Below are 13,338 nucleotides of genomic sequence, written 5' to 3'. Positions count from 1 at the left end.
TGATTGACTGTTTGACAGATGAGATGAGACAGGAGTCTCCATGGACTATGATTTTTGTAGATGACATTGTGATCTGTAGTGAGAGTAGAGAACAGGTTGAATTTAGCCTGGAGAGGTGGAGATGCTCTGGAGAGAAGGTGAATGAAAGTCAGTCAGAGCAAGACTGAGTACATGATTGGAAATTGGGGAGCCCGCTAGAATAGTGCGGCTACAAGAAGTAGAAGTGGTGAAAGTCAATGAGTTTAAATACTTGGGGTCAACTAGGACTGGCCGGTATGACCCAAAATTCATATTGTGGTAGAACTTGAATCCCTTCACTGTAACAGTGTATATTGCGATATAAACTCTAGTGTAAAAATTATAATGTAAGTGTTTCTCAATGGGTCCCTTAGCAAAAGTAAAGTGATCAAAATAAATAATTAAAAAAAGGCAACACAAAAGCAAAAAAACAAAAAAAACATATAATGTAATTTTGAAAACATTTATTGGGCAAATCTCAAGACTACAGGTACAATTTGCTGGAGGGTACATCTAAGATGAGAGCCTAGATTTGATATTTTGGTGAAAAATTTAAATAAATGTATTGGTTGTTGGGTCAGTGGCTGAAATTTCATCTCTTGAACACTAGATGGCACACCCACTCTTAATACATAAAACATATTCAGGACAGTCACTGGCACATTTCCTCATTTGCAAAACTTAACAAGAAACCACCAAAAACATTTATACAAAATACTTAATTTACTCATATTTGAAGTCAGACTAGGTAAATCAATGTTACCTGTCTGTTTTTGTCTTTCTAATGTGGTTAAAAATCGTTGCGTTATTTAATGTGTTGCTTTCTCAAATGATTGATTCAGGTCGCAACAGAGCCTCCGCCTTCCCCCAGTGCGTCCACTGAAATAAAAAAACAACGGCTTTGCAAATATCAGTGACAGAACAGGCATCTCACAAACTTACATGAACAGCAGTGAGTCACCTCAGCTCAGAACACCCCCCGCCCCCCTGCTGCAAACTGGTTCACATCACAGATATCTATTTAGTCACTAGACTGAGGACAGGGGTGATCCGCTCATTCACTGGCTGTTGCCAGAGCGCCGCCATCTTGGTTAGTGTCTAATAACCAGACATACATAGAAATCGATGGACATGAACAATGTTTTGAAGAGAGTTTCACCATAAATCTGTATTTTCGGCACTATTACTGTGCTGATACATTTATTCAAACTCTGTCCCACATTTGTACAGCCAATATTTGTCAAAGAAGTACAGAAGAGTATCAGATTATTTATTTAATAGGCTTGAATGAATTTGTTAGTCCCAGTATAGATGTTGTGAAGAGTTCACCTGGAGTTATGAATTTTGTTTATACTACCCTGATCATTGGAGTCATTATCTTTATACCATCAGTTTGTCAAACAGAAACATATATAAACACATTATGTCTGCCGCAACACAAAATACTAGTCTGATCCTTAATTAATTTCATTATGAAATTAAAGATGGGAAATAATCAGGTGTGAAAGTAAGAGCTTCACGTGTACGCATCAAATTTAAGATATTAATATTAAAGACTGCTCTTAAACCCACCTGTGGTGGCACGTTTATGCTGCCCTCAAATAAAATAAGTAAAATGAAACAGCCACGCCGGCGTCAGGGGATACAATTCCGGGTGGGGATAACTACTTTGGCATGACCCCGGCCACTTATGTTGGTACTGACGTTTTCCCCTTAAGTGTGTATTAACTCAGATCGTGTGAACTCCACTCCAGCGGAATCTGGAAGCACTATACTGGAATATGGAGTATATCAGAGAAATTAATGTCATTCTTATGTTCGTACCACAATATAGCGACTGTCACGTCACCCATCAAATTGAGAGAATAAACATTTACATTCTATGAATTTGCTGTTAGAGAATATCTCAGGATGGAAAACCTGATGTGAAGCAAAAAACTGAGGCTAATTAAAAAGGGACAAATTGAGACTTAGACTTCTAACTGAATCGCTAAACGAATGGTAAAATATTTATCACGACAAAGCAGGCAGTAAAATTACAGTCACTACTTTATAGAATACAGATCAACACAAAAAAAATTATAATTTTCTAAGTTTTATTCAGCAATTTTACTCATTTCCCCACATCATTAATATTACATATAATACTCACTTATGAAAGCTTATTCCGCAATCCTTTGTCAGTTTGTTGCAGCACCCGAATGCTGCACAAAATGGCATTTTAAGATCCCTTTAACCCAAGTTTATGTCAGCGCATCTGTTGTGTGGGCCACCCGAAGAGGAGGTACTGCTGGCTCAGCACCAGAGGGCGCCCTGCCTGTCGTCGGGTTTCAGGCACCAGAGGGCGGAGTTGCCTCACAGGAGCCCCAGGAGCCCGGAGCTGACAGCTGTCAGAAATCAGTCATCATCACCACATCCCATAAAAGCCTGGAAGAAACACCACAACTCTGCCGAGTTATCAGCTTACCAGACAGGTAAACCGACTCAGCCGTTTTGTGCCGTATGCACACGTCTTTGCAGCAGAGCTTTTTGCAGTCATAACCTTTTTGTACACTTGCAGCTTGTAGCCGAGTTTGTGGAAGTTGGAAGGAGTTGGCGTACCCACTCCTCACTCCTGACTTGTTAAGTGTTACATAAGGCACTGCACGTACTCTGTGTTCCTGTGTTTGGAGGTGGAGGTTTTCCCTCAGGAAGGAACTGTATTTTTGCTGACTGTTTTGCTGGGTGTACACACACCCACCGTAACCTGTTTGTTTTTCCTGCCAGCAGTACCAGATCTGACAGCTGGGAGCAGTGGCCACCTGGGGACTCGGGATTTGGTGGCTCCGGTGTGTTGCAGGTCTCCGTTGGCGGTGGAACCTTGTGGATCCCGGCTCTTCTCTGGATAAGGCGTCTCCTATCCTCGGGCCTGCCCACACGTCATCTTCTTGTAGAACTTTAATTGACAGACTAAAGCAGTATTTGACCTGTAGTGCACATTTGCAATATTAAATTGTATTCATTGGCATCTCTATTGTCCATTCATTTACGCCCCCTGTTGTGGGTCCGTGTCTTACACTTTCCCAACAGCATCATCATATTTCTATCTAATCTACTGCTAAGTAAGATGCGCAACACAATCCTCAGTGGTCAGACTTAACATCATTAACTGCTAACGATGTTTGGATGGTTTTTGTGTCATAATGAAAGACACTGTATATGTGTGATTGTGGATACCCAACCATTACAATGCCTCTGAATTTACTTAAAATGTGACCAGTATTTGTATAGTCCAATATGGGGAAATCAGTCTTTTATTCCAGGGAGGCCAGACCCTGTTTTTCAGCAATGGGCCTCAAAGGGATTGAAGACTATGCAAGATTTATTTATGTCTAACTCAGAGAATTTGATGTCTTTGAGGAAAGTAGACGAAAATACAATATAGATAAAAAAAACTACTTTAAGTTGAAGTAAAATAATAATAATAATTTGGAGAAAATTGTTTCTAAAAACAGTCGAAGTAAAGGTGCTATATCAGAGCTGTACAATTTGTTACTGTCTAATTCAACTGAAAATTTTATTTAAAAACAAAGATCCATAAATTTCCATAATACAATGTGGATTTAGCAATAAATATATCAGAAGAGGACTGGGAATCAGCATGTACCAAAACTCACACACAATCAATTAATACCTGATTTAGGCTCATACAGTATAAATGGCTCATGAGAAGTTATATCACACCAGTAAAATTGAACAGATATATTAGTAACATACCAGATGTGTGTACAAAATGTAATGATGATAAAGGGATGCTATTCCACTACATGCAGCAATGTACTAAGGTTGGACTTTTCTGGGAGGAGGTTAAAAAAAGTATTAGAAATGATTATATCAAAGAACATACCAATAAATCATGCTCCTTTTATTTTGGGAATTTATCCTGGAAAACATACAGTGAGGAAAATAAGTATTTGAACACCCTGCAGTTTTTCAAGTTCTCCCACTTAGAAATCATGGAGGGGTCTGAAATTTTCATCTTAGGTGCATGTCCACTGTGAGAGACATAATCTAAAAAAAAAATAATCCAGAAATCACAATGTATGATTTTTTTAAAAATTTATTTGTATGTTACTGCTGCAAATAAGTATTTGAACACCTACCAACCAGCAAGAATTCTGGCTCACACAGACCTGTTAATTTTTCTTTAAGAAGACCTCTTATTCTGCACTCTTTACCTGTATTAATTGCACCTGCTTGAACTTGTTACCTGTATAAAAGACACCTGTTCACACACTCAATCAATCACACTCAAACCTATCCACCATAGCCAAGACCAAAGAGCTGTCTAAGGACACCAGGGACAAAACTGTAGACCTGCACAAGGCTGTGATAGACTACAGGACAACGACTGTTATGATTATTTATTAGAAAGTGGAAGAAACACAAGATGAGTGTCAGTCTCCCTCGGTCTGGGATTCCATGCAAGATCTCACTTTGTGGGGTAAGGATGATTCTGAGAAAGCTCAGAACTACACAGGAGGACCTGGTCAATGACCTGAAGAGAGCTGGGACCACAGTCACAAAGACATGATGCTGTCATGGTTGAAAATCCTGCAGGGCAGCAAGGTCCCCCTGCTCAAGCCAGCACATGTCCAGGCCCATTTGAAGTTCACCAGTGGCCATCTGGATGATCCAGAGGAGGCATGGGAGAAGGTCATGTGGTCAGATGAGACCAGAATAGAGCTTTTTGGAATCAACTCCACTTACCATGTTTAGAGGATGAGAACAACCCCAAAAAAACCATCCCAACCGTGAAGCATGGGGGTGGAAACATCATACTCTGGCGGTGCTCTTCTGCAAAGGGGACAGGACGGTTGCACCATACTGAAAGGATGGATGGGGTCATGTATTGCGAGATTTTGGCAAACAACCTCCTTCCCTCAGTAAGAGCATTGAAGATGGGTCATGGCTGGGTCTTCCAGCATGACAATGACCCCAAACACACAGCCAGGGCAACTAAGGAGGGGCTCCGTCAGAAGCATTTCAAGGTCCTGGAGTGGCCTGGCCAGTCCCTAGACCTGAACTCAATAGAAAATCTTTGGAGGGAGCTGAAACTGAAACCTGAAAGATCTAGAGAAGATCTGTATGGAGGAGTGGACCAAAATTCCTGCTGCAGTGTGTGCAAACCTGGTGAAAAACTACAGGAAACGTTTGACCTCTGTAATTGCAAACAAAGGTTACTACAAATATTAACATTGATTTTCACAGGTGTTCAAATACTTATTTGCAGCAGTAACATACAAATAAATGATTAAAAAAATCATACATTGTGATTTACGGATTTTTTTTTAGCTTATGTCTCTCACAGTGGACATGCACCTAAGATAAAAATTTCAGACCCCTCCATGATTTCTAAGTGGGAGAACTTGCAAAATCGCAGGGTGTTCAAATACTTATTTTCCTCACTGTAAGTTTACCAAGAATTAATAAATAATGATCAACATGCATCTCCGGCAACCTAAAAGTTCAACTGTTATATTTTGGAAAAAGACAAACAGGCCCAGTTTGGCATACTGGGTGAAACAAATGCTCATACTTTTTCCTCTAGAAAAGATTACATGTATTAGGAAAGGGAAACTGGCAATGCTTGAAGAGATATGGGGACCATTTAGAGCAGGGGTGGCCAAGTTCGGTCCTCGAGAGCCACATTCCTGACACTCTTAGTTGTCTCCTTGCTCCAACACACCTGAATTCAATGAGACTCATTAAAAGTCTGCTAACAAGTCTTTCATCCCTGATTTAGAGAATTTGTGAAAAACGTGAACTTAGCAAATAATGAAGAATTGTAAAATGGTGACTGTAATCTGCAAACCTGCCTTTTTTAACTCTGCATACAGTGAAATTGATATTTTGACTGTTTATCTAGACAAATGTGTACACAATGCTATGTCTGGGGAGGGAGTTGTGTGTTTTTTGTTTTTTTTTTTTTTTTTTTTTTTTTACTTTTTGTTTTGTTTTTTCATATTGTTCTTGTTAGTAACATTGTGTTTTCTTAATCCTTTTTGCACAGTGCTGAGAAATAGTGCTGATGTATGTGTGCCAATTTAAAATGAATAAACAGTGTTCCAAAAAAAAAATGTTACCAGTAACATCCTTGCTGAAAGACATAGCAATTTTCTGAAAAATACAAAAAGGAGTTACCTCTGAGTTTTTTTTATTGGTAGTTGGTGTAAAAACTACTGCAAATATGTTTGAAAGGCCATTTAGTTCATGTCTGGTAGGGCTGCAGCTAACAATTATTTTACTAATTGAGTATTCTATCGATTATTCTGGTGATTAATCTAGTTATCGGATAAAAAGTACGTTTACATTTTTAAACAACATCAACAGTCCAGGGCTCTTCCTAAGCTATGGCACAATGTCGCTGCGCCATCACACAGATTGTCAAATTTAGTGTATCTCTTTCTGTTTTCCTGGGTAATTATTTATTTTTTCACATCATTACAAGTTTTGGATGTTTCCCTGTGTCAGGAGCTCCACCAAAGTCTTGACATTTTGCTGAAATGGTGATGGGATGTGGCTTTCTGTTTTTTGGTTTTCCTCAACTTGTAAAATTTAACCATTTTTCATTTTTTTTTTAATTATTATTATTTTTTATGTTGGTGGACTGGGTCCCTGCATGATTTTTTTTAAATCCCTCTTTCTCTGCGATTCAGCAGAGATGCATTTCAGCTGGAGGTTGAACATACAAGCCTCACAGTCATTGTTTTGTTTTATTTAAGTTACTGTGTTTATGAAGCGTTGTGTGTTGCTCAAAAAAGTGAAAATTAAAAAGCGAAACACTGAGCAAAAGACAGAAGAAAGAGTGGACTTCTGCCAGAGACTGTCAGTGTGGCTGGACGGAGCTGTGACTCACCCGGTGTGAGGAGAGTGCTGAGGTCCGTGCAAGTAGCCACTCCCCACGTGAGGAGGAGCCAGCGGACAAAACAGTGATTTTTTTAAAAACAAACACACTGCTTCACTTTAAATGCGCAGTAAGTTATTTCAGATGATCAGCGTGGACTGTCTTTCTCCTAAAAGGCTTTATTTTACTCTGTCATATTGGAAAGCTTTTGATGCTAAATGGATTAGCGCTTACACGGCTGCATGCTTTAGTTTTGTTCTGTTTTTTTTTTTTTCTGGGGATGTTACAGCGCCACACACAGGCCTGGCATATGTACTACAATGTTAAACGAAGCTTCGAGGCACAGAATTTGCCTTGAACATTTTTTGTAATTGAATTATTTGAGTTACTCGAATAATCATTTCAGCCCTAATGTCTAGCACTGAAATCAGCCACTACGGAGCAATAATTTCATGGACCTCAGCTAAGGTCTTCGATCTGGAAGCATGCCCTGGTGCCCAAGCCCGGCGCCAGAAAAAAAATATTAAGGGGGTGATAAGTTTATCGGGGGGGGGGGGGACATGCCTCTGAGCGTGCATAATGAATTGGGTGCGCTCCTGGAAAGCTCATGTATTTAGGCTACACCGTTGTAAGAGACTGACTGAGTAAGAGTAAAGAGTGATGACAGTATTTTTTTTAATTATTATTTGAACGTATAGATCCTCGGTCAAGTGATCTCCTGCATACCACAAAACCAACTGATCTGAGAAAACGACACGAGACAGTAGATTAACCCCACATACAGAACCTCCATCACAAGCGCAAACACAGCACAACTGGGCATGTGCGCCACTCCATGGCACAGAGCCCAACTACGCATGCAGCCACAAAGTTCTTCTGAAAAACTGGAGCGATCTGAATTCAGTTGGATGAATATGGGTGTGTGTGGAGACAATTCACCTCGTTCACAATGTGACAGAACTTAACACTATTCTTGACCGTGCGTAATGGTTCCTGATAATTCTCCAGCAACACGTGCCATTAATCGTAACGTGTGGTAACAGGTTGCAGCAGTTCCTGAGGACACCTGACACCTGAGAATTGTGTTGTGGTGGTGTGTGACATTCATGGAAGATTTTTTGACAGGCAAAAACATGCTCCACGGATATCAAGAATATCACACACCAACACGCACTATTAAGAAACCTATTCAGATGCGTTAAGTCACATTAAGAATGTCAGGAATGTGTCACGAATGACAGAAAAATGACATTCGTAACGTGTCTTGGTTATGTGTAAACGCAGCATTAATGCCCTCCCCAAGTGAGTCGTGCTACATGATCTGCCTTTTGCTTGGTGGACTTGACGAATCCCAGGAACTCCAGCTCTGACACTGCTTGAATAAATCGAGCATGCTTTAATTCATCCACCTTGCCATAATTGCTGGACTCAGGATCCTTGCCCTCTGCCGCACTGACAAGCGCAACCCTCAACCTATCAAATCACTTGAACACAGACACACACCATATCCGTTTGTTTTAAAATTAATTACTTTAGTTAATTAATTTGGTTTATTAGTTAAATACGTGATATTATTGAATAACTAATATTTTGCTATACTTTCCAGTATTTCTTTTTCTTTTTATTTTTGATAACTCTCACATCCGAAGGGGCGGGGTTGATGACGTGAGGGGGCGTTGCCCCCAAACGCCCCCTCTTGGCGCCGGGTCTGCTGGTGTGTTACCTTATCTAAAATACCATGGAACTGCATTGGGTCCTGTGGAGCAACCACCAGGGCAAGCAACCAAACCATTCCCAGCTCAACAAAAAAACTGAGTAATCAATGCTAACAAACAGCCAACCAACAGAGGCTTCTAAACACAGAACATTCTGGTGAAGGAAAAAATGGTAATAGTCTCAACTTAAGAAAATACCAGAGTGACAAAATAAGCCCCTTTGGCTTTTCCCTTGTTTTTTTTTTTTTGTTTTTTTACTCGGGGTCACCACATCAGATCCACCGGAGGGCCTTTCTGATGCAACTCCACATTACATGGAAAATGGGCAGGGGTAGTCTTGACCCCAAAACCTTCTGCACTGAAAAACAAACACACTTAACTAATTGCCCACCACCACCCCTGCCCCAACAAAATACAGAGCATTTATTCATTTGAATTAAAAAAAAATATCACTTAATCCAGAGATTATTCTCTTTGACGTGGTAATAAAGACTAAAAAGGCCTGTGACATTTTCAAGTTTCTAGTGTAATGTAGACATCAGGAGCAGCACTCAGTTAAACCTAAAGGACACTGCCAACTGCTTAAAAGTGAAACAGCCATTTTATGCCTGCAAAGGTTGATTTATTAAAATTTTTTTTTTTTGTTAAATGCGCCATTTCAGTGCTACTCTTTGATATTTATTTCATAATGACGGAGCTTCACTGGGCAGCAATTGTATTTTATGCAAATTCATTCTGTGATGGCTGCACGAAATAAAAAGTGAAGCGGGGGAGTCGGGGTGGTTATGGTTAGGGTTGGGGGAAGGAGTATGGTTAGGTTATGGTTAAGGTTAGGGTTGGGGTTGGGGGTAGGAGTAGAGTTAGTAATAGTGAGTTTAAAAAAAACCCATCATGAAACTTTGAATCATTTCGTCACGGAAGCACGAAAAAAAAAAAAACTGGGAGACTGGGCTAGTCCTTGATATGTCAATCATCAGGGTCTTTGTTTTTTTTTTTTAAATCCTCCTTTGTCTGTCTCCTCATCTGCAACCAATTTGCCAAGGGTTGCCCAACCAGGAGCCAATGCGTCATAAAACACAATATCACTGGAACACCCAAACCCTTCCACCACAATACGTTATCCAACCAGGGAGGGTACACTTGTACTTATAAAAGTTTAATAATTTAAACTCTGATTCATTTAATTTAAAAAACTGCTTCTACACCAGAGTAAAAATAATCCTTACTCTATACAGTTAACAGGGATGAGAGTTGAGTTTGTGTTTTACATTTTTGTTTGTTTCTAATAACGGTGACGGGCCAAAAATATTAATAAATAAAATTACATTCTTCTGTCCACTGGATTGGACCAGATGAATTTGGACAGATTGCTGAGCATTTTCAGAAATGTCTTTCTTTTTGTTTAAGTTTAAACCTACATAACATACATGGGGAGTTTGAACTTGTCCTTTTTCCTGTGGTTTTTACCAGTTAATTGTATTAGTATTGACATTTAAGCATGAAAAAAATTCTGCACATAAATATTACTGAGAGTGCTTGATAACTGTCAGCTGTGACCTGTAATAAGTGATGATTTGAGATGATGACGATGACAGACCGTGCGTCATCCCAGATCCATAAATTTCTATAATAGAAAGATTTGCTCCACTGGTGAGAAGTGACCTGTGATACATTTAGAAGTTGTCTGTAAAAGGCAAATCAATATTTCTTGCAAAGCTGCATAGTAAGCAAATCAAAGTTCTTTAGCAAGAGATAATGAACACAAATGTCAGCAAGCATCACAAAAATGAACCTTTCGTGTTGAAAATCGTACTTCCCTCAGGCTCAACATCTCAAATTTGAGCACAATGACACTGACTTTCCAGAACAGAGCCTGATTCAAAATTAAAAACCCACTTTCTCTACACCTCACGGGTGTTTTTGTCTAACCAGATTCATCATTCTGTTGCTACAACTGCTCTTCCCATTACTGTCAAGCCCAATGTCCCTCTGCGGAAATAGATTTTCCTCTTCAGAACTGAACAAGACACTAACTTTTTAACACGTGTCATAAAGCTGTGAGACATCTCATTCAGTGCGCGGGGTCCTGTGCTGATCTGAGACTTCAGACGCACCACCAGAGAGAACAAGCGCTATGTCATGTGACAGCCTGTGGAATGACAGGCCTGACAGGCACCAGCTCAGACGTGCAGTTTGCCTGACGCATGGTCCCCAGGGATGTCTCTTAAAATATATATCACCTCATTAAAAAAAAAAAAAAAAAAAAAAAAAAAAGAGGAAAAATTTGTTTGGATGGAAGGGTGAGGGCACATAAATAAAACATCAGATTACACAATGTCTGAAGGGGAAACCCTCGCTGGTATCCATTTAATTGAACAGCCAGCTACTTAAATCCAAAGGGAAGTGCTACATTAAGAACTGAGCTCAGCTGGAAACACTATAGAAAATGTGTTTGCTGAGGATCTCCTGTACTTTATCAATCCCAAACAGCAGGGATCAGAGCTTTAAGCACCATGCCAGAGTTTCAGCAATAACATTTCAGACAGAAGAGACATGAATGGTTAGACACATAAGATTTCAGTTTTGTCTCTGTGCAGCCTTTAAAGCTGAATGTAATGGCACATCCTACTGAAATCTCAGAGAAACTATTCAAAGGAGCTGCTTTGGGAAAAACAAATAAAATACAATAAATAACCCACAGACTTGGAAATCCTCACTCAGCGAGCGAAGATAGACAGAGAGAGAGCGAGAGAGATACCCATTCATACCAAGGTGACAAAGAGATCCAGGAGCAGGTTGGTGCTCAATATGAACCTGAAAATTACTTACCAAGAAAGACATTCCATTCAGCATCCAGGTCCGCCTGATTTGCCAGACAGCCTCTCATAACATTGTGACAGTAGTTGTGGCACGGCTTCAGCCCAGGCATGCCACGACAATACGGACAGTACAGCATCTTGGTCAAAGCTCGGACACATGCTGGAACCACATTCACCTATGGAGCAAAGTGGGAATCGTCATTATACTGCTGTTATTTTTATTACAGAATGCTTTATGATGCATACTCTGCACTCTATGCACACCGAGATAAAAGTCTATATAATGAATTATTAATACTTATTCTCAGTAATAGTGCAGCACTTTGAGGAACTACACATAATTGACAAAAGCAGGTCTCCGATTGCAGGTTTTTGCCTACCAAATTCCTAAAACTAGAGCACTGCGTTGGTAGAACACAATGGTCTAGTTTTCAGCCAACACTAGTTTGCAAAAAATTTAAGGCCAAAGTCCTGTTAGAAGTGGCTTTTCATACCATCCTACATAACACTCTCAACTATGAAAGAAATTTGATCTTTTTTGAGAGAGCTTTTTGACAGACGTTTTGAAGGATTTTTCCTGAATTTGCCCTTTGACCTATGGCCTTGAAAACTGAATCAGTTGCTCCCTATCAGGATAAGAATTTTGTGAAATTGCATATACAATTACACACCAGACTGATTACAAGTAACAATGAACATAGCACCATCACGGTGCAGTGTACAGTTTATGTCATAATGTTGGTGCTCATAACAACATGCTACTGAAACGCTAACACTAACAGTGTCTGTTAACATCTAAAAACTTTCTTCTGCTGAAAGAGGGTGGCATGTCTTTCATGAGATTATAAATGTATATTATATTTCCAGAGGACATTTAAAGAGGAAGAATATCAAGAATATCAAAATACAAAAATATCTAATAATACAGCAAACAGTTGCTATCATCATCACTGTGTCCACCTGGCTGCTTCACTCAATGAAAACACTCTGCTCCAAAACAGACAATAATCTGCAATGTATTTTAATTTTAGCTTTTAATTTTAACCTGGCATAAAATGGACTGCACAGTCAAATCCACATTACAGCAAAAACAATTTCAAGATGCAATAGCAAAATAACCAAGGGTGTGTTTAAAATTAAAGTAAAGGATACACATGAGGCCTATCTGCACAGATTACATTTGATTATTAAGTTTTTTGGATCATAATGTCACAGGTTTTTTTTGGAAGCTATGGCCTACAATGCTACTATTACCACTGATTACACAATATGACATGCTCTGATTAGATATCCTATTTTTTTTTTTTGAAGCATCAAATTACACAATTAGGTGTCAAGAAATCAGCAATGCAAGACCTGCTTTTATTAACTAGATATGACTTTATGTTATAACTTCATCATGATCAAAAATTGCTTTACTGATCAAAGCTCTAACCACAATGGTAGCTGAGAAAATATGACAAATATAACGTTTTGCTTGACCTTGAACTTTGACCAATCTTTTCCAAAAATGAATCACCTCGACACATCAACCCAAGTAATATTCCACGAAGTTTGCCAAAAATCCTTCCAGGTATATGAGGTGAGTATGATTGAGGTGAGTATGTTTTTAAAAATGGCACACCAAAAATGCATGCGTATTTGAGGCAGTTCCCCATTGCACAAAACATCCTAGGTTTTCTGCACCAATCCTACTGAATCCCACTGTGAGTGTGGACACACAATCACTTGTAAAGAATGCAATTCCGGATTGAAGCTTCTGTGGAAAAGTCGGACGCATTTCAACTTTTGACAAACATCTCCATGCTACATCACATCTTGCAAAGCTTGAAATGTGCAAACCCATCAGATCAGTTTGACAAGACGAGGTTTACAGCTCTGTCCGTCTTGATTCTTTGTG

General features: G+C 39.4%; 1 protein-coding gene across 2 annotated transcripts in view; it reads right to left on the bottom strand.

Annotated features, from left to right (window-relative positions):
- The window catches only part of gpc6a (glypican 6a), a 743,431-nt gene that overhangs the window by 245,947 nt on the left and 484,146 nt on the right, over window positions 1-13,338 (bottom strand). For both annotated transcript variants that reach the window (XM_034192493.1, XM_034192502.1), the window contains exon 4: window positions 11,449-11,614. In XM_034192493.1, coding sequence (XP_034048384.1) covers window positions 11,449-11,614 — 166 coding nt within the window. The remainder of the gene's footprint in view (window positions 1-11,448; window positions 11,615-13,338) is intronic.

Source organism: Thalassophryne amazonica, chromosome 2 (genome assembly GCF_902500255.1).
Source record: "Thalassophryne amazonica chromosome 2, fThaAma1.1, whole genome shotgun sequence".
Classification (NCBI taxonomy): domain Eukaryota; kingdom Metazoa; phylum Chordata; class Actinopteri; order Batrachoidiformes; family Batrachoididae; genus Thalassophryne; species Thalassophryne amazonica.
This window is presented reverse-complemented; position numbering and strand designations above follow the sequence as displayed.